Below are 23,214 nucleotides of genomic sequence, written 5' to 3' on the forward strand. Positions count from 1 at the left end.
TTCCTATTAGAATTTTGAAAATAATCTGAATCTGTGGAAAATCTTTTGTTGCAGCATGAATATTGTATTTCTATTGCTAATTATTCCTTTAAATTAGATGGTATTCAATTAAAATATCTATATATTAAAAGAAAAAGAAAGCTTAAATAAAATGGAACTGCAAATTAAGAATTAGATTGAGATTAAAATTTAAAAGTAGAATTTTATTTACGGGCTACTTGTTGCTAATTAGACACTGATCGCCTTGAACCTACGCTTTTATTTTGAAGCCTGATTCTGCAAAACAGGAAGCGCCTTTATTTTGGTCAGTCGTTAACCGAAGCGCTCTCCAGTGTTTGCGTGCTGAGATTACGCACAGTGACGCTCAGAAATTCCGGCGAGCGCACTGAGGAGCGTCCCGGAATTAACGGAGCGGAGAGAGAGAGAGAGAGAGAGAGAGAGAGAGAGAGATAACGGATCCGGTGAATTTACGTGATTCCAGGATAAACAGCGCAACTTCCCGCCGGGGTTCAACAGCTGAGAGCGGCGTAGGGAGCGAGGACCGACCGGAGGAAGGGAGTGTTTTCCTCCCACAAAGCCCGTCTTCATAGGTCGGTAAACCGGCGTTATCTTCTCTGGAGCCTCTTTTAATGCTTCTGTCTTTAAGATTCGACACGATACACACCGAAACACAATGTTATAAATAAGTAAAGTTTAAACTCTTGTAGGGAAAACAAAGCCGAAACGTGGAGATGTTTCCTGTGACGGACAGGCAGGTGTCCACCTAACGTGACTGAGGCAGGCTAATCAGCTTTAGACTGAGTGCGTGTGTGTGTGTGTGTGTGTGTGTGTGAAGCAGCAGCCTGATCAATTAAATCTGTTCAATCGAGAAACAGCATCTCTTTACATCCACCCTCCCTCGGTCCTCTCTCCCTCTGTGTCCCTCTGGTTCCCTCTCTCCCCCCGTCTGTCCTCATTTGACAGGAACTTAGTTTATATTCATCAACATTCAACATGTTAAACATCCCTGCAGATGCGCACGTGCACTGGCCTTTATTACACTGTATTTCAGTGCACTAATGTAAATGTATATCAACTATTTTAAACAAAAATAAATCAAGTTGTTATCCGTAATTTTCATTTTACAACATTAAGGCACTTTAGATTTAATGTCAAAGCTTTCTGCACATCGGCAGAAGAGAAACTGTAGTATGGATTTACTGAAGTTCTGAAGCAAAATATAAAAAGTTGTATGCACATGAATTAAAGAAATATCTGGTGATGTGTCTTCAATAATAAGTTGTTTTTTGACTTTGGTGAAGACACAGAGAAAAGATGCACATCAGTCTGTGCTCTCTGGTCACGCCACGTCAAATCAAGTCAATTTTATTAATATGTCCAAATGTCACAAATCATACATTTGCCTCAAGGGGTTTTACAATCTGTACAACACCCTCTATCCTTAAAGATGTGATTCAGAAAAGGACGAACTGCAGGAAGAGCAACAGACGAGAGATTCGAGGCTGCGAGAAAACAAAAGAAATGATTAGAAAACATCACGTCGCTTTGATTGATTGCTACTTATAATCACAGAGGGAGAAACATGCAACAGTTTGATGCTGGTGAGTTTGTTTCTGTCGGACATGGTTAACAGCAGAGTACAGGGAACAGTTTGAATGATGCTTTTGTTCAGCAACAATAGGAGGCGGAGGGGGAGACAGACAGCGCTCTGAGCTGCTGTATGACATGGAGTCGTTGCTGGCGTCAGTTATGGATAGCGGTTACGTGTTGATCATTAAGGGCGTTGATGAGGATTTTTTTTATGAGTGTTCCTCTTTCACATTTCCCACCCAGATTGAATCCTGCCAGTCCAGAGATTGACCCGGCGACCTTTAGGCCACCGCTGCCCTCTTTAACTTGAGGCGAGGTCTAATACAAATTACACAAGACAGCAAGTTGTATATTCACATTAGGCCTCAGCATGGAGAAAACTCTGTCTCATATACAGTATATTATCTCAGCTAAGACATGATGAAAAAATATCCAAATACTGTATCACCTCCGTGGTCGTTACTCAGACTCGAACCGTCTTGAAATAACTTGACTCGCTCTCAACGACTTGAGACTTTGGCATTTGTCTTGAACATCTGACAGCAGCTCAGTCTGAGCCTCCCCGCAGTGATAATATGGACACAGCCTGTTCTCGCCGGGTTGCCAGGTCTGCCCATGTGGTGGCCTGTTTCTTTTTGGCAAAGGCCGAGTCGGCTGAGTCTGTGTTCTCTGTCGCCGACTTCTCAGTTTTTTTTTTTTTTTCTTCCCAGTCAGGTCACAGCTGTGAATTATTGTGCTGCTCTCTTTATAGTAACAGATGGAAGGCAACTTTCACTTTGAGGGTTTTGTTTTGGGTTATTCACAATTTGATTGGACAAGATTAAATTTGGGTTTCTGGGCCTCCCTGTCATTTTCTCTCTCTCTCTCTCTCTCTCTCTCGCTCTCTCAGTTCAGTGATACATGTCTTGTGCATGTTTCTGAAATGAAATGCTGACTCTCTCTTTCTCATGTCATTATGTGCGTGTGTAGATGAGGGGTCCCTCCATCCATGGCCTTCTCCAGGTGACCTCCAGTGACCTCAGTCACTCCTGACTGCAGCTTTAACCCCTGATCCACCAGAAGACAGGGTGAGACAAACACACTGTGGCCTCCACTGTGCATCCCCACTTCTTCTGTAAATGATAACTACCATCACTCTCTCACGCTTAAAGTACAAATTCACACTTTTATGCATGTTGTCAGTCTTAGGTGTCAGTATGAATAAAATAGCAACACCCTCACTCACCCTGATAGTGTCAGTTACAGTAAAAACACACTAATCTCAAGCCTTGATATAGGAATTACAATTCTGCAACATCCATATCTCAAAATACCAATCTCTATCTGTTCTGTATTTTCATTGGTTTATTAGCAAATTTGAAATTTCAAGTACCAAAGAATCTCTCTTTTTGTGTGTTAGATTAATGATGAGAAGAAAAATGTTTTTTTTTTTGTTTTTTAATTGCACTAATTTCTTACTCATGGCCAGATTGTATTAAAAAACTCCCTTTTTTGTAAAGTATTTTTCTATTGTAGGCCAGAGGCTGAAGAGCTGCAACAATTAGTCATTGAATCAATTTGTGGATGGACAGAAAATTATTCAGACACTATTTTGACAATCGATTATTTTTTTCAAGCAATAAGAAAAACTCCAAAGTTTCTCTGGTTCCAGCTTCTGAAATGACACAGTTTCTGTTTTCCTCATGTCATATATTAAATGTAAAAATGGCATTTCTTCTATATTTTCTAACATTTGCGGGTCAGCCACTGTTGAATCTTCCCTCTCCATTTTGCTTTGGTACCAAATTACAGGAACTCTGCTCTGAAGAAGTGCTGCATGTCTGTAATTAGCCAGTGGTCAAAGCAGATGGCAGTGAGCCGGAAAACACAGAATAAATCCTCATCCACATCATACAGGGAAACATGAGTGTGTCTGAGAGTCTCAGGTATTGGATGCTGAGATGAGATGAGAGGAGAGTGAGGCAGCTCTGTTCACACCACTTCACTTTTCACGCCACTGAATGGAAGCTAAATTTAGTTTCTCTATTTTTAGAGCATCGCCCTCGATACAACACGTGCACGCTGAGATGAAAGCTCTGATTTTGTGCTCATTCAGGCCACACGAGCACACAGACACACACACACACACACACACATATATATATATATATATATATATATGAAATGTACAGGCGTATATTTCATACACACACTGCAGTGGCTGCTGCAGTTCGTGCACCAGTTAGCCTGTCTTTGCTGTCATGTGTATCTCTCTCTTGTCATTATTTCATTTGATCACAATCTACAATATCTGCACGATTAATGATGTAGTGTCTCTGACATCTACTACATTCAGTCAAGGCCACATCTGTACCAGCTGTTACTAACAGAGCTGTGCAGTCAGTACCCAAACATGGTCCTGATATCCAGGGCCAGACCCTTCATTTTAGAAATAATACTGAGGTCATGAGTCTAAATGTCCTCAGCTGGAGTCCTTGGTCCTAAGAAATGTTTAAGAGGCTACCGTCCAAACTGTGAAACCCTGGTAATTTTGGCTCTGTGATGGGAGCAGGAATGCCACAAATCAAAGCAACATGGATGTCTGTACAAAAATTCATGGCACTAAAATTGTCAATTTAATTGTTCTTGAGAAATTTATGTCAAAGGGTGGCGCCAGATGAAGAGTCAGTACATCACCAAAGTCAGTGCAATTCATCCTCTGGGGACCAGGAATGTGTGTGGAAAATTTCATGGCAATCCATCCAGTAGTTGTTGAGAAAACGGTGGATCGACTGAGTCTGACATTACCGTCCACTGTCATGGATAAAAAAAAGGGCTTCATGTAATGACTGCTTTAATTATTGTTTCACCTCTGAATTATCGTTTTGATTAATTGATCAATGATTTAGTTCATAAAATTGAATAAAGTTGCCAGACGCAACTTCCCAGAGCCCACTGCGGCATCTTTAAATCTCTTGTTTTGTCCAATCAGCAGCTGAAAACCCGAACAACATTTAACTTACAACAGAAGGAGCGAATCCTCACATTTGAAAAGCTAAAACCAGCAGCTGTTTTACCTTTCTGCTTGATAAAGGCCATAAATGATGGATTTAGTGCTGCAACTAATGAGTATTTTCATCATACACTAATTTGTTGCAAATTTTTTCCAATTACTGGATTAATTTTTTATTCTATTAAATGTCAGAAAATATTTAAAAAATGACAATTACAAACATCCCAAAACACAAACACTATACATTTACAATGATACAAATGAGAGAAAAGCTGAGAAGCTGGAACCAGTGGGTGTTCACACTTAATTAATAAATGACTTAAGTAATTAAACAATTAACAATATAATCTGCTATTCTATTAATTAATGCAATCGTTTCTTTAAAGATCCTGATCCTGAAATCAGTTCAGATCAGCCATACATAGCATATCATTATCCTCCCATCCCTTCATAAATATTATGCTTTATTTGGGTTGATGTCAAGCACGACAACCATCTGCATCGTTCAAACGCATGCTGGGAACTATCTTTTTTTTTTATTATTATTATTTTGGCTTGACCATCCATCCATTTACCAATCCATCTGTCCACCTATTTGCATCTACATTTTCTCCCCTCCCTCCTCCAGCATCTCCCTCTCCCTCTCCCTCTCCCTCTCCCTCTCCCTCTCATCCTCTTGTTAGAGCTGCTGAATTATTTAACATTAGACCGTGTGGGCTCGGCTGCTGAGCCAGGATGGAGATGGAGAGAGAGAGCTAGAGAGGGGATGAAAAGATGGAGAGAGAGGGGGAAGTATGGAGGTGTCCGACGCTGCAGGAAGTCGTGAGTCAGCAGAGAGAGAGAGAAACCAGTGGGAGGGAAGACGGAGACGGTTTATAGATAGCTTTAGGTGATACGACTGGAGAGAGTGGCGTCAAATGCCTCCCGGTGTGTTTGTGTGTGCATGCGCGTATCGATTGAGCAGAGAAGGTCATGGAGCCGAGAGGAGATTAGCAAAACTAGACTCGGAGCCCGGGGAGCACGGCGTTCTCGCTAACACCTCCTCTGAATAGCAGCTAGACAGAGAAAGGAGAGCCAAAAAAAAAAAGAGAGATAGAGACAGAGACAAGGCGAAGGACAAGAGGAGCTGTTACAGTATGGGGGAGAGCTATATGTACCAGCGACTCCCCTACACCAGAGGAGAGGAGGAGGGGGAGGATGAGGACGAAGAGGAGAGAGACAGGAGGATCAGGGAAAGTGTCGGGGGACAAATGGTAAAGTCTGAAGTTGTGGGTGAACACGCACTCGTTTGTTCTGTACATGTTTGTGTGTTGATGCCGAGTGTGTGTGTGTGTGTGTGTGTCTGCGCAGTCGGGAGTCTGGGGGTTCAGTTTTGTAGCCAGGATGGAGATTTTCTATTGGGTGTGTGTGTGTGTGCATTGATGCGGTTTATTGTTGGGTGGCAACTGCAGACAAAATCTGATCTGATTTCAGTTTGGATGAAGTTTTTAGTGCGGCGGTTTCCAGCCTTTTTTAATTCTTTATCTTTAAAACAAAGCGATGTCTACCTGTGATACTGTCTGTTTACCAGTTTAGACCGAGGACTGTTTATCTCCTCCAAGGTTACATAGTAGTTACATAGTTCGTCCACCAGGGAGCAATGACATGTTAATTATTTTGTGGTAAAACGTCCTGCTCACTACATACGATACCTTCGTTAGTGTTTGTTTGTGGCAGGTGTTTATGTGAGAAACGACCCTAAGGCGACAAATTAAATTTGACATTTTGGAAATGAGGTTATCTGCTTTCTTTCTGAGAGAGAGATGAGAAGGTTGATACCACTCTCATGTCTGTACGCGAAATATAAAGCAAGAACCAGCAGCCGATTAGCTAAAATTAGCATAGCATAAAAGACTGGAAACAGGGGGAAACTGCTAGCCTGGCTCTAACCAAAGCTAACAACACCCACCTACCAGCATCTCTAAAGCTCATTAAGCAGCACGTTAAAAATTCCCGTTTGCAGCCTGTATGCTAAGCTAATTAAGCTAAGCTAACCCACTGCTAGCTGTAAAAGTGTCAGAGGCTGAACTTTCCTGTATTTAGGCAAGAAATAAAATGTAGTGTGTGTGTCCATGAACATCCCACTGAGTAACCGCACTAAACACTGATGCTTTTAATCCAACTCGTGTTCATAAATCCTCCGGCTAGAGCTGCAACGATTGGTCAGTTAATTAATTAGTCGATCGTTGCAACTATCGACTGATAATCATGAATCTTTTAAGTCGTTCTTTTAAAGATAAAAGTCCCTAAATTCTTCCAGCTTGTCAGATGTGAGCATTTGTTGTTTTTCTCAGTTTTAGATCATTATAATTTGTATATCTTTGGAAAGCCAAAAGACATTTGGACACTTCTGTGACATTTTATCAACAAGAGGATTAATCACTTAATCGAGAAAATGCTTGGTAGATTAATCGATAATGAAAGTAATCATTAGTTGCAGCCCTGCATGAAATGATGCACGGCAACAAGACGCTAGCTTCTCCATTTCCCCTGCACATTACAGTGTGTCCATTAGCAGTGTCCATTAGCATCACATGCTAAATATTTAAAACGAGGTTAGAATTGTGTCTTGTAAACAACTAAGGCTCAGGAAACAAACACTGAACGTGTCCTAACGTGCAGTAACACAGGTGAAATGTGTGTGTGTGTGCGTGTGTGTGTGTGTGTGCGTGCAGATGCAGAGTGAGGAGGGGACAGAGTGGCTGCTGGAGCTGCTGACAGACGTCCAGCTGCAGCAGTACTTCCTGCGGATCCGCGATGAGCTCAACGTCACGCGACTCTCCCACTTCGACTACGTCAAGAACGAAGACCTGGAGAAGATCGGCATGGGGCGCCCGGGTAGGTCATGTTACCTTACACCTGGCACGAAGCCCAGTGTTGGGGGAAAATATATAAATATACACAGAGAAGTTCAAGTTTATTTGAGCCTTTTGTAAATCCCCAGCATGAATCCACTAGAATATATAAGGTGTTTTCAACGTTTGTGCTTGTGATTGTTCAGGTCAACGGAGGCTGTGGGAGGCGGTCAAGAGGAGAAGAGCCCTTTATAAACGCAAGTCCTGGATGAGCAAGGTGCAAACACACACTCACACGTCACAAATATTTCGCATTGCACAGGCAGCGTTACAACCAGTGCTGATCCTGCGTTCTGAGAGGGAAAATTTCCTCACATGGATCCAAAAAATATCAAATTGTTTTCTTTTTTTCACACACACACACATCTGTTCTCTGACTCCCTAACCTCAATATCTCACCACCAGCTGAGCTAATTCTCTAGATATTTCAAGGCTGACAATGTGTCGCTCACACGGTTACAGGGTGTGGATAGAAGAGAGATGTGGAAGAATTACAGCCATATACAGCCTTTATTTCTTTCAAAAACTATCTTTTAAAATCAGAATATTTACTCACACACGGATGCTTTTGTCAGTCGCAAACCTAAACCGTAAATTTGACAGTCAGAGTAAGGTGGCGTGGTATTAATGAAAACCTGTAACCTGTATTTCCCTGGCAGGTGTTCCCGGTGAAACGATCCGACGCCGACCCCCAGCAGCCCCTCCCCCAGGCGGCGTCATCCACCCAGGCCCCGGCCACTAGCGAGCCGGGAGCCTCCCTCACCTGCCTGATCAGAGAGTCGGAGCTGCAGCTGTTCGAGCGCCTGGGGGACGGCACGTTCGGAGTGGTGCGCAGAGGAGAGTGGACCGGTCCCAACGGCATAGTGGTGAGATGCAGAGACACGGCAGAGAGGATTATGGGAAGAAGAATAAAAAGAAAACCCCACTGGTTCTGTGTTTTCAGCTTTGTGTTGAGCTGATGTGACCTCTCCCTCTGCGTCCCTCCAGCTGTCCGTGGCAGTGAAGTGTCTGAAGGCAGGCGTGTTAGACTCAGACGGTCTGGATGATTTCATCAGAGAGGTGAACGCCATGCATTCACTGAGCCACCAGAACCTGATCCGGCTGTACGGCGTCGTCCTCACACAGCCCATGAAGATGGTGAAACACACACACACTAATTCTCAAACATGTACATGTATAAACACACACAGAATGACTTTCTTACATATTTCAACTTCCTGTATTTAGTGTCCTCCTCATTAAGGACACACAAACCCGTACAGCGTTTAGATTAGTTCTGTATGGGTTAGTCTCACTTTATATGAATATACTGAGCTCTGTGCATGTGTTGGTGTGTGTTTGTGTGTAGTTGACGGAGCTGGCCCCTCTGGGCTCCCTGTTGGATCGTCTCAGGAAGCGTCAGGGTCACATCCTCATCTCCTCCCTCTGTAACTACGCCGTGCAGGTCCGTTCACACTCACAAAGGAAAAGAGAAAAACAAAGACGGGAGAAAGTTGAAGTGAAAACCCACAAGTTCCTCTTTTTCTTTAATTTCATCACATCTTTGGTTCAGTGCCCAGATGTTTGTGAAACAGTTTGGACCAGAGCCCTGATGTTTTCATCCTCAGATTTTCGGTTGAAGTTTGAGTTTCTTTTAATTTTCTGCTCATGACAAAAAACACAATTCCAAAGTAAAGAAACAAACAGAAATAGAGCTGCAGTGATGGTTTGATTAATCGATTAGTTGATTGAATTTAAAAGTAATTGGCAACTATTTTGATAATCACATTTTTGATGGAAGAATGACCAAACGATGTTGTTTTCAGTCTTTCGAATATATATATATATATTTTCCTTTTTTATATCACGTTAAACTAAATATTTTTGGGTTTTATTCTGTTGGTCGGACAAAACAAAACATTTCAAGACGTCATCTTGGACTTTAATGGATATTCTTCAGTATTTACTGATATTTTACAAACTAAAGATCGATAATGAAAATAATTTAGTTGCAGTCCTATACTGTACATAATCAAGACAAAGTTAATATATAATGTATGAAAATGTCTGACATTATTATTTTGACCCATTTTCTTTAGAACAATATCACTTCAGATATGTATTTGTTCTTTAAATTTATAACATCAACCCGCCTGACACATTTACATCTTACTGATGTTAATAAATTCATGTTGTCCCTGATCAAATTAAGTAAAGAAAGTAAAGAAAGTAAAGAATATTGTCGAAGACTGAAAACAAACGTAAGAAATCTATTTCTATCTTTCTATCTACTTTATTTTTAGCTGATTTCATATTGGAAATTTTCTTCACTGTCACATAATCTGTCACCATCTGACACAAGTCACATGAACTAGTAATGAACCGTCTGTATCATTAGCGTGTTGTGTGTGCGTATATGTACGTGTGTTTGGTTAACTTCCTGTCTGTGTGTGTATACGCATGTGTAGGTGGCCTGTGGCATGGCCTACCTGGAGCAGAAGCGTTTCCTCCACAGAGACCTGGCTGCCCGCAACGTGCTGCTCTCCACCAATGAGACGGTGAAGATCGGAGACTTCGGCCTGATGAGGGCGCTGCCAACACACACCGACCAATACATCATGGAGGAGGGCCACAAAATCCCCTTCCCATGGTGAGGAGATGCGTCTGCTCCCACAGAATAATTTGTAGTTTTTAAGCTGTAATTTGCTCACCTGGTTCTGTGACTCATTCCGAAATCTCGCCGCAGCTTTAAAAGCTTTGACATTCACATCGTCTCTCTTCTTCGTCCTTGTTTCCCTGCAGGTGTGCTCCAGAGTCTCTCAAGTCTCGTACTTTCTCTCACGCGTCTGATACCTGGATGTTCGGGGTCACTCTGTGGGAGATGTTCACCCACGGACAGGAGCCGTGGCTGGGCCTTAATGGGAGCCAGGTACATGCATTTGCACACAAAATCATTAAAACTTACATAGTAAAAGCTTTAATCCATTTTTCAGCATGTTATTATTTTTTATGCATGTGTGTGTGTGTGTATGTGTGTGTGTTTGCAGATCCTCCACAAGGTGGACGTGGAGGCCGAGAGGCTGTGCAAACCAGACGACTGTCCTCAGGACGTCTACAACGTCATGCTGCAGTGCTGGAGCCCCAAACCCGAGGACAGACCGACCTTCATCGCCCTCAGAGACTTCCTGCTGGAGGTGGCACACAAGCTTCACTCAAAACTAAACCTGATAAAAGCTTTTGCATCTTAAATCTTAAAAGTTTTTTTGGGTTGTTACCATAAGAAGCATCAGCAAGCTCACTGTACCAGCTCAAACTGTAGGTTTTGAAATTTTGTTAGTTTGCAATTTATCATGTATTCGTGCAGTTTAGCATGTATTTAAATGAGTCTGAGTGTAACAGGAGGGTAAGGGTCAGTGAATGAGGCCGTGCAAGTCAAATATAAGTAATAATGAGTTTTGAGACCTAAAAAGCAAAGAATTTAATCACATCTGCTAAATTCTATTGATATTCTGAACAAGGCAACCAGTTCATCATTTTCACCAAACAGAACAAATCAGCAGTTTGTAAGAAAGATTTTTTTTTTTTTGCCATTATCAGAGACGTGACACTAGAGAAATGTCAGGAAGCGAGTCCCCGACCCGGACTCCAAACAGGACCGGTTCCAGGTCCAGGACTTAATCCTCCAGACTCCCAAATTTGGACACAATTTAATTTTAATTAAATCGACCACTCCAAATAATTGTGTTTTAGCAGCTCAGAAAGAAAACAAAGTCACGCCATGGACGAATAAAGGACAATAAAGTGGAAACGGATAAATCACCATTATACAAAATGACATGAAGGGTTTTTAGTTTTTTTCTTTCTCTTTGTCTCTGTGATGCCGCTGGTGATCAGTCATTATTCATGTGTGTGTGTGTGTGTGTCCCTGTGCTCTGCAGACGATGCCCACGGACATGAGGGCCCTGCAGGACTTTGAGGAGGAAGACAAGCTGGAGATTAAAATGAACGACGTCATCACCATCATAGAGGGGAGGTCAGTGTGTGTGTGACGGGTTTGCGAGCGAACGCATGCAGCTTCCCTGGAGGAATGTCACGGCGTCGCTTCAGCCTCATTCTTGTACATTTATACAGAACAACTGGGTTTGTAAGGCAGTGTGTGTGTGTGTGTGTGCGTGTGTGTGTGTGTTTGTCAGTGCAAAGCGAAGGTCATTCCTGCAGCACAACAAATGCATCAGTTGTTGACACTGGATTCTTTGCATTGTGGAGAATTACTGTAATTACTGTCTCGTTACTGCTCATTATAGAAATATTGTGGCTCCTGCTGATGGAACAGACACACATCTGTTTAGCCTGAATTAAAGCGCACAACTTAACAAGATGTTATCGGATTTCCACTGTCATTTATATAAGTGTATTCATGTGACAGTTTGTTATAGTCAGGAAAATCCTATTATCGTTGAATTTAATCTGCACTAGTAGAATATGATGATACATATTATAGGAATTACTGCAGCAGTCTGAGATGTTAGGTGGTAAACAGAGAAGTGTCCTCACTGTTGTGTTGTTTTTATGTCTATGTATCTGTGTGTGTGTGTGTGTGTGTGTGTGTGTTCAGGGCAGAGCATTACTGGTGGCGAGGTCAGAGCAGGCGGACGCTGCGTGTCGGTCAGTTTCCCCGTCACGTGGTGACGTCGGTCGCCGGGTTGTCCGCCCACGACATCAGCCGACCGCTCAAACACTCGTTCATCCACACGGGACACGGAGACACGGACCCTCACAGGAGCTGGGGACACGCAGACCGCATAGACAGGTTGATACTACGCAGTCATCAACATCGCCACCGCGGCTTCATCCCTGTAGCTTCAATTAAAACGGCTGATCGAAGTTTTTATTCTCGGGTTCAATTTAAGCTGCTTGTTATATTCCACTACAACACTGTGTTAACTCTGCAAGTCTGACTGTTTTCCTCCATGAGGTACGATCCCTTTAACTAAAGCGATGTCTGCTTGACTTTAAGAGGAGCAAGTAAATCCAGTGTTTCAGGAAGAATAAGGCAAAAACAATCAGAATACATGAAGACATTATTCTGTAGAAATAGCAGATGATTCCTTTAATCATCTTGTGACCCTCTCAGATATATCTTAAACAACCGATCTACATTATCTAAATCTAGTTTTCCCTTTAATAAAGTGGCGACTAACAATATAAAAACAGTTCATTATAAGCAACAAACTCGATTATACCACTAAATGCTGTGTAATTAAGCTTGAACCATGTGTGTGTGCTTTTGTAACATTTCCTGTGCTATAACTCCCCACTGGAGCGCAGCAGAGCACCACCTGTTGTTCTTAAGCATACGTATATATTTTATTTATTTTTTAATTTTTAATTTTTTTAAATACACTCACATCCAGAGCTTCCTGTGACGTCTGCAAGCCCAGAAAAAAAGCCTGAAATGACATTAGCAAGAGTATATTTATAGGTCAGTAACAAACAGTATTTATTGGCTGCAGTCATCTGGTCTATGGCTTGGCCCGCTTTGTAGCCTTCATGGAAGTGAGTGTGTTGAATGAATTTACTGCCACATTAATCCATTAAATCTGCTTTTATTTTCCAGTCTGTATTTGGGGAACCCCATGGACCCCCCGGATGTGCTTGGAATGGACTCGGGTATTGCGAGACCGACCAAACTTCCCAACCGTGCCAAGAGTAAATATATCCGAGGTTTTTTTTTTTTCTTCTTAAAGTTTTTGTAAATTTGCTTTTTTTTTTTGTTTGCTTTTGTTTAAAATGTTGATGAAATAGAAAACTGTGCTCACTTTCCTGTTGGACTCATTCGTTAAATCGGAGTGTAACATCATATTTCTGTCTATCAGAGCAACCTCCCCCTCGTCCACCTCAGCCTGCTGTTCTGCTGAAGAGTAAGTTTTTCACACCAGGTGTTTTCCTGACCTCTAAATACATGCTGCTGTTATTTTCTGACTCTGGTGTGTGTGTGTGTGTGTGTGTGTGTGTGTGTGTGTGTGTGTGTGCGTGTAGAGCCATTCTACGACTCGGTGATGGACGATTACGACGACGATGACGACACCGGCGCGTCGTCGGGGCTGAAGAGGCTGGGAGTGTCCCTGGGTCTGAAGCTCCGGCCCTGGGAGGCGTCCGGTGTGCGCTCGGCCAAAAGCGAGGTGTCGCTCATCGACTTCACCGACGACAGCTTCAGCTCCACCACGCCCTCGCCGCTCACTGAGACGCAGCAGCCGGATGAGGACACACTGAAGGTATAATTAGACATTTACTCAGCTACAAACAGTGTCAAGGCTGCACTGTTGTCTCTCAGCAGTTGTGATATCACTATTTTCTGAATTTTTACAAACCGAAATCATTTAATTGAGAGAATAGTCAGGAGATTAATATTAATTGATAGTGAAAATAATCATTACTTGCAGGTTTATACAACATACTTAAAAATTAGCTTCTCCTCAAGCAGCTACAGCAGTAAAATGCTGCTTACAGACTAAAACATGAGTACTAATAATTTACTGATACAGCATATAGAAGTACTCACCAACAGCTGTCTCCAGCTGTGGAAAGCCAACACCAGTCTTGTCTCGATCACTTCTTTCCTTAAACTGAAGTTAGCACGCTAGCCAGCTAGCCACGGCCCGTCTCGTCACTTTCCGATAGCGACTCACTGTAGCCTCCAATCTGCCCTGAAGACGTAGCGCTGCGAAGGCATATTGCTCATCATTTTGTGAACACGACGGCCGAAGCTCTTTTCAAGGGACAATCGCCACCACCTGCTCCCAGCAAGAAACCACGACCAGCAGCAGAGGAAACGTACATGTTGCCCCATTAAGCACATCTTCCTTATTATACTTATATATGTTTACTCAAATTAGATTTTCAGTGCAGAACTTTTTCTTGTAATGGAGTGTGGTATTATTTGAGTACTGTTACTCACATTAAGTATCTGTGTGCTTCCTCCTCTAGTTAAAAATAAATACACTTTCAATTGCCAGGCGTGACTTGATTAACAACCACACCAGGGGTCTGACTTTGACGACAGGCAAAGGGGGGGGGGCTTTTATATTCACTTTTTCAAACGTGATTTTTCCAGATGTTGACCACAACCGACTCCCGCACGAAGCAATCGTGCAGCATTTCAAAGGTCTTTAAGACCTCTCACACTATCCGATCAAACATCTTTCTCGATCACATTAACTCAAGAAGGCGTGAAAAGAGCGTGAAAAGAGCATGAAATGCGCGACACCAGTCAACAACAATGGATTCACGCGTTCTCTGAAGGCGGTGGTCGAGCCTTTGGCCTAGAAATGTCATAAATAACCTCTTTCTCCTTGGATGCACACAAGACCCGTGCAGCGTGATGGATTGGCGCATCACTGATTGATCATGTGCACGCTCCTGCTTTAGTGGTTTACTTTGTGGTTTCACATTAATTCCACCACAGAGCCTCAGTCTCCCTTCGATCTTCTCTGCCGAGCTGTGGCTGAATGATTTAGTGTTTTGGTGGAGTTTGACCAAACTGTCGAAACATCACCATTCGTTTCAATATGTCCCGTATCGTCTTTGTAACTTCTCCTCCTCAGGACACTCCCTCCATCCTGGACTGGCCTCTGCCTCAGCCGGCGTACGACGAGGTCGCTGCAGAGCTCGAGGAGGACCAGGAGGTGCGATCTATCAACAGGGGACTGACAGAGGAAACCGCGGTCACGCCCGGTGGTGGTATTGCGGGCAGGAGCGAGTCGCAATCAGCTGACCTCTTTCAAGAACTGCAGAGAGAGGTAGAGGAAGTCGTGCACTCAATCACAGTGATCATAAAGTAAATGTGGCTCCAGACTGATTTTGTCTTTTAGCGCAGACAGACACGTTTTTCATTCTGAGCTAATATTTCTGTCTGTCTCTGTTGATGTAGGTGATGGTGAAGCTGCAGGTTCCCATGGCAACCGGTCGCTCCCTCCCTTCTTCCCCCCTCCCGATGCCTCTGGCTCCCTTGGCCCCACACCGACAGATCTGCCTGCCTCCTCCCTCCCCCTCCTCCACCTACTCCTCCTCCTTCACCTCCTGCTTCGAGGACCGCCCTGTGCTGCCTCCCCGCAGCCCCGTCCCCCCGCTGCGTCCCTCCAAACACGGCGTCTCCAGCCGCAACCCCCACCCGCAGGCGCGCTCCAGCTCCATATCTCTGGGGGACGAGGAGGACACGCCCCCCCAGATCCCACCCAGAGACCACGCCTTCTCTCAGCCAGGCTCCCGCTCCTCCTCTCCCCTCCCGCTGGTGCCGCCGCTCTCCTCCTCGCCCGTGGTGCTGCCTCCTCCTCCCCTCTCCGTCTCCCCTCGCCGGGCGTCTGGGCTCCTGGGTCCCCTCCTGTCCTCCAGTTCCCCTTCCTCCTCCTCTTCCCTGCCTCAAGCCACATCCCATCCTTCACGCCTCGCAGCTCCCAGGTCCTCCTCCTCCTACTCCTCCGGCTCTTTACTGGAACCTCTCGCCTTTCGTGAGGGACGTGGCCTGTCCTCGTTGATTGACAGCCCCCAGAGCTCTGCTCCCGCCCCGCTGCCCGAGAGACCAGCTTTTCTGGAAAGGTTTGTTTTATATTCGTTTAGAATTACAGACAAGCTTTTCAAATGGTCGATGTAAAATTTGTATTTATTTGGACAACAACATAGGCAGCAATAATTCAGAATTAGCATTGTGCATTAGCGAGAATGGCTACAATACTGAGAGTAAAAACATTTCAATTAAAGTTTTCCTTTATTAGCTTCTCTTGTTTTAAAAACTTGAGCCAAAGTGAGTCTTGAAGTATTTGCCACAATAAAGGAGCTATTTGTAAGTTTAGCTATTGCTACATAGCTAACATTAGCATTAACAGCTGGTTACTCATCAGTCTAGAAGAAATGTTCAGCATCAAACTTCAATCCTTTACTCACCAACAGCTGTCTCCAGCTGTGGAAAGCAATGGCAACTTTTCTTCTTCTTCTGAAGTTAGCATGCTAACCAGCTAGCCCCAGCCGTCTCCTCACTTTCCGAAAGCGACTCACTGTCGCCTCCAATACGCCCTGAAGAAGTAGCACTCCTCAGGGGGCGTTTTATAACCTCTTGTATTATAAAGACAACAGTGGCTGAAGCTCTTCAATTTAGAAATTCCACCCACATCCGGCAAGACACGACGTGCAGCAGCACAGAAAACTTAGAAATAGCCCCTTTTAAAAACTTCCACTAACGTCACTCAGTTCAAGCAAGGTGAGACGGCATCGTTTCGTTGGCAATGAGAAATCTTCATATTCAACTCCTGCATGTTATATAATGAAACACCTTCGCCAGCTCACTCTAATTGGTCCGAAAATACGAGAAACACCAGACAAACGCTCACGTAACACCTGGAGAACAAGCATCACTCAATAAAAAGACTGACTGAGCTGGATTCCTCTCCTTGTGAAGTGTTGTTCACTCAGGCAATAAGAACACCTTTTATTCTTTACAAAGGTTTAATCCACCTCCGTTACTGAGTTGGTTTCATGACAATGTGACTGTGACGTCACCTCGTGGAGATATTTTCAGCGCATTGTCTTCGCTGCTCAGTCTGCAGGGCACAATAAGCAGCACGGTTTGTTTACTTGGACTCCAGCTCAACACAGTGAATAATTAAATTCTTCAATCTTATTAGACAATTATAAAACACACAATAATAAATAAATTATAAGTAACTGGGAACAACATGAAAACGATAACATAAAAATATTATAATTAGAGAAAAACAAACTACAATGTATAATCAAGTTTGTTTTTGTAACCACAGTATAAAACACCGGACTCAAACTGTGACCAATTACATATATCTGAGTCTAATCAGTTATAAATCATTAAATGTCATTAACACTTGTTTTAAAACCTTTTTGATTTTTCACCAAGATAACAAACTTTTAAACTGAGCTTCAATCTTGACAATCTCTTCTTAAGGACCATTTACTAGCTATTTCCTTCATATCATCAATCTTCATTAGCTAATTGACCTTGACAGTCAATAAATATAAATAAAAAATACACGTATACATAATTAATGTGTTTATAAAACGTGAAATATTTATTATTATCATGTTGTACGGACTTTGCAAAACACAAATGAAAGAGCAGTTTTATTCCTAGAATAACACTGTTATCTATTTAAATATTTATTCACGCTTGAGTATAAAAACCACATCACTATATTTTGTATCTGTGGTTTTTATGCTAATCAGATACGGAGCAGCCAACATGGCGGCTGTCAAACCGATGGTGCAGCAGCAGCAGCCCGGCGGGGCCAAGCCAAATTCCTCCTACAACAACAACAACGGGCGAACTGCGGCTCCCAGCATGCAACAGGATCAAAGCATCACACAGGTAAGGGAGAGTGAGAGGAAATGCACAGCGTGTTGCATATTTCTCCTTTTTGCTCCTTATTTGAATAACATCACGTTACAAAAGATTACAATTACAACAATAATTTTACATTTGATTCATCTTCAATCATGATTCCTGCCGTCATCGCCAGCCAGGAAGATATTTTTATGAATGCTGAGCACATAGCATTCTAATACTTTTAGTTTTTTTCCTCATATGAGCAGTTATATTTGTTTAAATGAAAATACAAGAAATCCAGTGGTCATAGTCATGTTTCTTTAAACTTTAATATGGTATGATTGGCAGGTGCAAGGAGCAGTACATGGTGTCACACTGGAAGAGGGTCAGGCCGCTCTGCAGACTCACAACTGGAGCATCCCTCAGGCCATAAACCATTTGAAGGTACACATATATGTCAGTCTGGCTGCGTACTTTTTCATTTTTGGATTAGGTAATATAATCCATCTGTTGTGTCCTTGAGTAGATGTTGTCAACAGGTGGAAAAATAAAACAAAAAGTGAAGAAAAAAACAAAAACATTTGCTACAAAGTAAACACATGAAATGGAGAAGACGTTTCTTCTGTGATTTTTCTGGAAATTAGGAACTATTTTACAAGAAAAAACTAATTTCCCACCACAAGTTTAATTTTACTAAAGACTGTAATGAATTAATTATTTACATGTTGATCATTATAATTTTTGGTTTTATGCAAACTCTCAGACACACAAGCACACAAATTTGTGTGTGCCCCAGAAAAGAGAGTTGAATTCTCCAGAAATACCACAGTCTTGTTTTACATAATCACAGAAGCACAGAAATGGGAAATACCCTGGCGCCTTTCTCTATTTTCCCTCCGGGTAAAACGAGTCTTCGGTAAGAATTCCCAGGAAAGAGAGTTCACACATACAAACTCTTTACAGTACACACGTTACAAAAACAGATGATACTGCAGATGATACTATGATTCATGTGCAGTAAAAAAGTAAAGGGTCCAGAGCAGGGGTGACAACATCTGGTCTGCTGTCACTGTCCAGATGTTTTGCCGAGTGAAACGTAACAAAATCCATCCATCCTGCTCCTACGCACCTGCCTCACTAAATAGATGAGCAAAGTGTTCTTCTTTTCTTTCCTTTTCTGGCCAGATGTTCACAACATACGTTGAAGTAAAATAATATCAGTTACAACATGGACAGGACAATTAAAAATACATATAAACACAGTGCAAATGAGCAAGATCATACAACAGTAAAATACACAGCAGCCCACAATCAACAACTTGCCTTCCTCCCTGATAAAAAATACTCTCCTCGCTGTCTGTATTGTAGGTGGAGCAGCTGTTTCGGCTGGGACTGCGGTCCAGAGCCGAGTGTGAGGAGCTTCTGAAGCGCTGCCAGTGGAACCTGGAACAGGCCAGCACAGTCATGCTGGACACATACGGACCACATCAAAACAGGTAAGTAAAACTACACGAGTAAAACTTTATAATACACTTTTCAAAGCCTTGGTTATTATGTGCTTCAGTTAGGAATCAAATAATAAAAGAACATACCAGAAAAGAAAAGAAAACATCCAGGTTTTGTCCATTTTTTTTTTTTTTTGGGTTCGTATGTAAGTCTTCTGAACTGTAGGTGTGGACAATTACCAGTATGGCAGTCAGCACTGGACAGTTTATCACAGCTGTTTTCTCTCCCATGTGTATGTGTTGCTGAGTTTCAAAACATAATGATGCAGCAATAGTTCTCTCCCGAGTTCCTCTAACAACGCAGCCACATATGGGATGATGATATCACTCCATCTGCTCTTCTTCCTCCACCTGCCTGTCGTTCTGGTGCTCCTGTCACTGCGAACACACTCATTTTGAGTGCCGACATGCCGCCTGAGCTTCTCTCACACATTAAATTTCCTTGAACTCAGTACTAATTGTCACATTTTGTTTTACTTTGAAACTTAATTTCACGAGTAAGTTACAAATTTTTCATTTTCAGTTTGCGAAGTCTGATACGGTGTCCCTCAGGGGTCAATTTCAGGACCACTTATTTAACTTTTGTTCCTTGTATTTAAAATTATCTTAATTTTACATATTTATTTGCTTTCTAACTGAGAAGTACATGAGAAGAACCATGCCACTCTCCTTTGTAGCTTTGTCTGCTGTTTGTTTGTTTTTTATGCATCTGCGACGGCGACAGTCAGAGACGGAGGCATAATGTTTTCAGGTTGACCGTCTGTCCGTCCCATTCTAGTGGACACGATATCTCAGTAACGCCTTGAGGTAACTTCCTCAAATTTGGCACAAACGTCCACTTGGACTCAAGGATGCACTGACTAGATTTTGGTGGCTAAAAGTCAAAGGTCAAGATCACGGTGACCTCACAAAACACTTTTTTGCCATAACCCAAGACTTTACACAGCAATTATGACAAAATCTCAAACATATGGTTCATATTTTACATGATCCTGTATAAACAGGGATGTAATCTGAAACTAATCTGAGTGGCAGAGGCAGACAACATCCAATGTGAGGCGGTAATTCTAGTTTTTATTAGTGCAGCTTTAAAAGTTCTCTCTTTTTTACACTTTTCAGTAGAGAATTTGCAGTTACATCGTAGCTTTTGCTAATAACCACGTACCTGATACCGTCTCACTCTCTCTGTCTGTCTCTCAGGAAGTGACAGCAGGATGACACACTGAGCAACAATCAACAACTGAACCTGATGCCACTTGGATTGAAACTGAAATGCTCGGATGACTCATCGACGCAAGGATTCAAGACGCAGTCGTGCTTTTTAATGAATGAAGGAAAAATAAGGCAGTATATGTGCCTCACTTAATGTACTGTGAATACCCGCTACTACCTGTGTCATACAGACGCATGCTCATCGTTAGCTAACAGAGCAGCTTGTTGAATGAGTCACACTATTTACTTGAACTGTTGCTATTTATGTCTTTTTTTTTTTCTTTTTTTTTTTATTACACGATTAATGAGAATTTATGTTTCCGCCGATCGCTACCGCAAACTTTAAGTGGGTGTGAGTATTGCATCCGCTCTGAATGCATGCGTGTTCAGGTGTGTGTATGTGTATGTGCAGGCTGTAGATGCCCATGCCATTTTGCTGTTAACAAAACAATATAAAATCAGGGAAATGTCAGATAACGATATAGTTGTACTCGTTTGTTTTATGTATGCTGTATTGTATATCGCACTTTACTGAGTGTGTCGACACACAAGTGGATATTTTTGTTAACTGCTGGTCAGAAGATGATGAGCAGTTTATCTAATTAGTGCAATTGATAAGAATACTGATATTAACTGATAGCATAACTGCATCATTTGTGTCTTAAAGCTCTCTAGGCTTTAAATAGACGTGAATTGCGAGAGGACTCGTGGGTATCCTTGTCAAATGAAAGATCTTATTGCAAGCAATAAGATGCCAAATGGCAATGTGCCAGTGTCTACCATCTCCTCGTGAATACAGGGTATTGAGCACTTAGTTAAACCTCTATAAATTAGATATGTAACGCAACTTAAAGCTGATGTTTAGTAGAAAATGATTGCTGTATGATAATCATAAACACATGCTGAAGAGCTTGATTGCCATCCATCTGAATAAGTAGGCAACTGCTGCGTATGAGTGTGTGCATGTGTGCTTAGCGCTGGTCTGGAGGCTAGTAGCCAGCGATGACCAGACATTGATGTTAAGTGTGATCATTCATGGAGATTTTATCAGCAGCTAAACAAAAATAATGAATAAGAAATCGTTCATTCTTGCAGCTATCGTGGCTTTTAACAGGCCGTCAGTCACATTATTATTATCCTCTTTTCCAAAATGCAGTGTAGGGAGTGAAAATTAGAAAAGTAAGTGAATTTCAGAACACCCACTCAAGTGTGGCAAATCTAATTCTTACTCATGTTTTCTGTGTGTTTGTGTGTGTGTGTGTGTGTGTGTGTGTGTGTGTGTGTAAGCTGTAAGCTCTTTCAGTCACAATGTTTTATGTGACTCCGACTGCATTATACTGTATAATCAGAGCAGCTTATAAATGCAAATATGGCCTCCACTGTTTTATAATAAATTGAAATTTGAGTCATTTTCTTTTCAGAACTCCATGTCTCTTTGTTTATTTCATCAATGTCTTGAGCAAACAGCCGATATTAAAGAAACAGAGCTGGACAGGTAGGAGATAAAGTAAAAAGAAAAATCAATACACCTGTGGCAAGTCTTGCCACAAGTGTATGGAAGATCCTATAACCCGAGTTTTGCTTTTTTTCAACATTTTAATTTACAGCAGGCGATATGTAATTTATGTTTTTATTTCAGTAAGTAAGTTTTGATCTTCCATACATGTTCGGTATTTAATATTTTCTAAAGGAAGTAAGTTCCAGAGTTCAAGTTAACTGGTCTGAGCATGTTTGACTAATACTTGCTGCTGTCACTAACCATCCCCCGAACACTGCAGGAGTCCTGTGTCTAATGGAAGTCTTGTCTTTGCTTCCTCCGGGGATCAAACCTGTGACCTTTCCATAATGGGACCGTCGGGCCACCACACCTCCACGACCACCCTTACCCCTTGTCTCCCTCACTCACTCACCCAGTCGCTCGCATACTGCCTCTCTCCTAAATTGATGGCAGCTGCAGTGCATTGTGGTGCGACTGCTCTGTGTGATCCCTGGGCAGTACGGTTCAGCGGGCTCTCCCCCGGACGCTCGCTCTGCACTTCTCTGCTACAGCAGTAAGCACTCTGTCACATTCAACCGACACACACATATTTCCTGTGTACCGACACACACACACACGCACACGCACTTTTTGTGTCTCACACACACACAAACAACAAGAAAATGGCTTTTCATGGATAGATATTTTCTTGTTTTGGTGGAAGCTTACAGGTGTCACAGTCACACTCTTCTGTGTTTGTGTGAGTTTGAACTATTTTCTCACAAAATACTGTACTAACTAAATATTTTACTGAATGCTTTTTCCCTTTTTCTCTTAAGTATATTTAAGATTGGACTTCCAGTGTCCATTTTTACTGAGATACAACATCCCATCTGTCACATGGAACAGGATTCACAGAAAATTCAGATTGGCTATTTCATAGCATCAACCCAGCAAATTAGATTTTCACCAGGAGCTCCTGAATGTTGGTGGGACTATGGAGAAACTCTTACCCATATCCTCTGGCTGTATGTGTATATATATATACATACATACATATATACATACATTTATATTTTAAATTTTTAAATTTTTCCTTTAGACGAGAGACCTGGCCATTATAGCAGCCATACAAACACACACAAGTTTGCTACATGTCTCATTTAACACACATTCTTTATGATGCCCTTAAAGATTTCAATGGATATAAGTTCATA

The 23,214-nt window shown here is 42.2% G+C and overlaps 1 protein-coding gene across 2 annotated transcripts; it reads left to right on the forward strand.

Annotated features, from left to right (window-relative positions):
• The first annotated feature begins 356 nt into the window (after positions 1-356).
• Positions 357-21,943, forward strand: tnk2a (tyrosine kinase, non-receptor, 2a). Of its 2 annotated transcripts, none has more exons than XM_023395059.2 (21): positions 357-590; positions 2,560-2,657; positions 7,297-7,459; positions 7,623-7,693; positions 8,136-8,342; positions 8,464-8,613; positions 8,825-8,920; positions 9,924-10,105; positions 10,258-10,384; positions 10,503-10,649; positions 11,394-11,488; positions 12,071-12,265; positions 13,073-13,179; positions 13,332-13,376; positions 13,495-13,730; positions 15,060-15,254; positions 15,386-16,050; positions 17,704-17,845; positions 18,152-18,247; positions 19,172-19,299; positions 20,509-21,943. In XM_023395059.2, the coding sequence occupies exons 3-21, from the start codon at positions 7,297-7,299 to the stop codon at positions 20,513-20,515; spliced, it is 3,054 nt and encodes a 1,017-aa protein (XP_023250827.1). In that variant the 5' UTR covers positions 357-590; positions 2,560-2,657; the 3' UTR covers positions 20,516-21,943. The 2 variants fall into 2 exon arrangements, with proteins under 2 accessions (XP_023250827.1, XP_087026807.1); XM_087170681.1 differs by having other exon boundaries at positions 358-590; positions 13,073-13,164.
• The last annotated feature ends 1,271 nt before the right edge of the window (positions 21,944-23,214 follow it).

This window comes from Seriola lalandi, unplaced genomic scaffold (genome assembly GCF_002814215.2).
Source record: "Seriola lalandi dorsalis isolate HSWRI2012SDOR001 ecotype SW California unplaced genomic scaffold, Sedor1 jcf7180002054956, whole genome shotgun sequence".
NCBI classification, from domain to species: domain Eukaryota; kingdom Metazoa; phylum Chordata; class Actinopteri; order Carangiformes; family Carangidae; genus Seriola; species Seriola lalandi.